The sequence below is a fragment of the Littorina saxatilis genome, linkage group LG7, assembly GCF_037325665.1.
Source record: "Littorina saxatilis isolate snail1 linkage group LG7, US_GU_Lsax_2.0, whole genome shotgun sequence".
In the NCBI taxonomy this organism is placed as follows: domain Eukaryota; kingdom Metazoa; phylum Mollusca; class Gastropoda; order Littorinimorpha; family Littorinidae; genus Littorina; species Littorina saxatilis.
The window spans coordinates 44,054,730-44,057,229 of record NC_090251.1 but is presented as its reverse complement, the minus strand read 5'-3'; the positions used below and the strand labels follow the sequence as shown (position 1 = coordinate 44,057,229).

Here is a 2,500-nt window from a genome sequence, read left to right as displayed (position 1 = left end):
TGGGGAACATGAGATTTATTTCCCAGGTGTTTGTGAATGAAAACTCGTGAAAATGATGACAAAATTATATATATATATATATATATATATGTCCACCTTATTATATATAATAAGCAAATGTTGAAGTCGAATTCTAATATCGGATGTGTACGAATGTCACAATATTAAAGTACACTGTAACATGAACGTTTTAGTTAAATCATAACACCTTTACTGTATCCTAGAAATCCATTTGCAGCTAATATAAGCAAGTATAAGCAAATGCTTCAGTACGGATCCCAAATATCAAATATGTACGTATGTCTCAATATTGCAATATAATGAACATTTTGTTTAAACCAAGACACCTTAACGGTACGTCTGAAATCCTTTGAAAGCTGATTTATGCAAATGCTTCAATACGGATCCCAAATGTTAAATATGTACGCATGTCACAATACTGCAATAGCATTAGTTTCCCTTGAAATCCATTGACAGCTATGATAACCAAATGCTTCAATACGGATCAAATATCAAATATGTCCGCATATCACAATATTGAAATAACATAAACGTTTTGCGAAATACCTAACATGCATACACCTTAACGTTTCCCTTGAAATCCATTGGCAGCTGCTGTATGCCCCGTACCCGCCCTTCAGCCTCAGACCACCCAGGGGGTTCGCATGTTGTACGATTGCCCCGATGGTCACGTGTATGGGGCGTCCTGCGCGCTGAACTGCACCCATGGTTACCCTCTGGTGGGGAGCGACACCATCACGTGCCAGAGAGATGACAGCACCTTTCCTCCCACCATGACCTGGTACTGGGCCGGAAGTGCTGTCCCACCGGAATGCACAAGTGTGTATATTTTTTTTATCATATATTTTTTTTCATTACTTGATCATTCCAATGTTTTGACAATCGGGCCACTTTAATTCCTTTCCCTACTCGCGGCAACTAGAGTCCGGCTACCCAGGTGTGTGCGTATTTAGGTGTGATCAGTCACCTGTACTTCTGCCGATTGACCGAGGTCTTTTTCCTCTCCCTCTCTTTCTCTCTCTCGGCTTAATTAATTATTTTACATCAAAATGTCGTGAAGTACTTTTCATCTTTGTATTTGTAAGTACAGTTATAAAATGGAAAGTTTGCTCTGATAGTTATTTGATTCTATTTTTTTCGGTTCTACTGTAGTTGACCCCTAACTAAGGTGAGGGCTGGAAAAAGAAGCATATATTATTACTTATCTTTTACCCTCGATAATATAGATTTTGTCTTGTCTTGTCTTGTCTTGTCTCTCGAATTCGAAAATTAAGATTTGCTATCAAAAAAGCCATCAATCACTGACTCTCCTTGCCAACGTAACAGATATCCAGTGTCCAGAGCTGAAAGCCCCCAAGAATGGCGCGTTGTCGTGTAACCAAGGCAACTTTGGCGTGGACTGCTTGATGTCCTGCAATGTCCGGTATGACGTACCTGCAGCGCTGCCCCTTGACGGTCACATTTACTGTAACAGCGCTGGCTGGCATCCCTCTAGTGTACCGGACTGTACAGGTAATTCAGAAATGTTCCTCCCTTGTCCTTTCTATTCCTTCCTCTTTTTGTTACATTTAGTCAAGTTTTGACTAAATGTTTTAACATAGAGGGGGAATCGAGACGAGGGTCGTGGTGTATGTGTGTGTGTGTCTGTCTGTGCGTGTGTGTGTGTAGAGCGATTCAGACCAAACTACTGGACCGATCTTTATGTAATTTTACATGAGAGTTCCTGGGAATGATATCCCCGGATATTTTTTCTTTTTTTCGATAAATACCTTGGATGACGTCATATCCGGCTTTTTTTGTAAAAGTTGAGGCGGCACTGTCACACCCTCATTTTTCAATCAAATTAATTGAAATTTTTGCCAAGCAATTTTCGACAAAGGCCGGACTTCGGTATTGCATTTCAGCTTGGTGGCTTAAAAATTAATTAATGACTTTGGTCATTAAATATCTGAAAATTGTAAAAAAAATAGTTTTTTTATAAAACGATCCAAATTTACGTTCATCTTATTCTTCATCATTTTCTGATTCCAAAAACATATAAATATGTTTGTTTTTTTTTGTTGTTTTTTTTGTTTTGTATTTGCCAAGCACATCATTGTGGGGCTTTTAATCAATAGCATGCATCCGTCTACAATGTATCATCATTCATCCTTCAACATGTATAATAAATATGTAAACGGCAAGTATGCAAGACATAATATATACAACATTAGGAACTAACAGACAGACGGACATATAACATACCGTTCGCCTACAAGTAAGGCCGGAGCATAACATAACATGCAGATTACAATACTAATAAAAAAGACAGAAAGATAGAGAGTTCTTCTTGTTGTTGTTGTTATTGTTGTTGTTGTTGTTGTTGTTGTTGTTGTTGTTGTTGTTGTTGTTACTTTGTACATATAATTAATCAGATTGCTTTTGAAATCAGGCGAATACATTCCATGCATCTGTCCAAATCGTCATACTGTCCTTAACC

At 38.1% G+C, this 2,500-nt stretch overlaps 1 protein-coding gene across 4 annotated transcripts in view; it reads left to right on the top strand.

Moving 5' to 3' along the window:
* Window positions 1–2,500, top strand: part of LOC138971548 (sushi, von Willebrand factor type A, EGF and pentraxin domain-containing protein 1-like) — a 91,945-nt gene that overhangs the window by 24,163 nt on the left and 65,282 nt on the right. For all 4 annotated transcript variants that reach the window (XR_011457290.1, XR_011457289.1, XR_011457288.1 and 1 more), the window contains exons 12-13: window positions 613–840; window positions 1,348–1,533. Coding sequence is in view for 1 of the 4 variants with exons in the window: in XM_070344298.1 (XP_070200399.1) it covers window positions 613–840; window positions 1,348–1,533 (414 nt within the window). In the remaining 3 variants the exon portion in view is untranslated. The remainder of the gene's footprint in view (window positions 1–612; window positions 841–1,347; window positions 1,534–2,500) is intronic.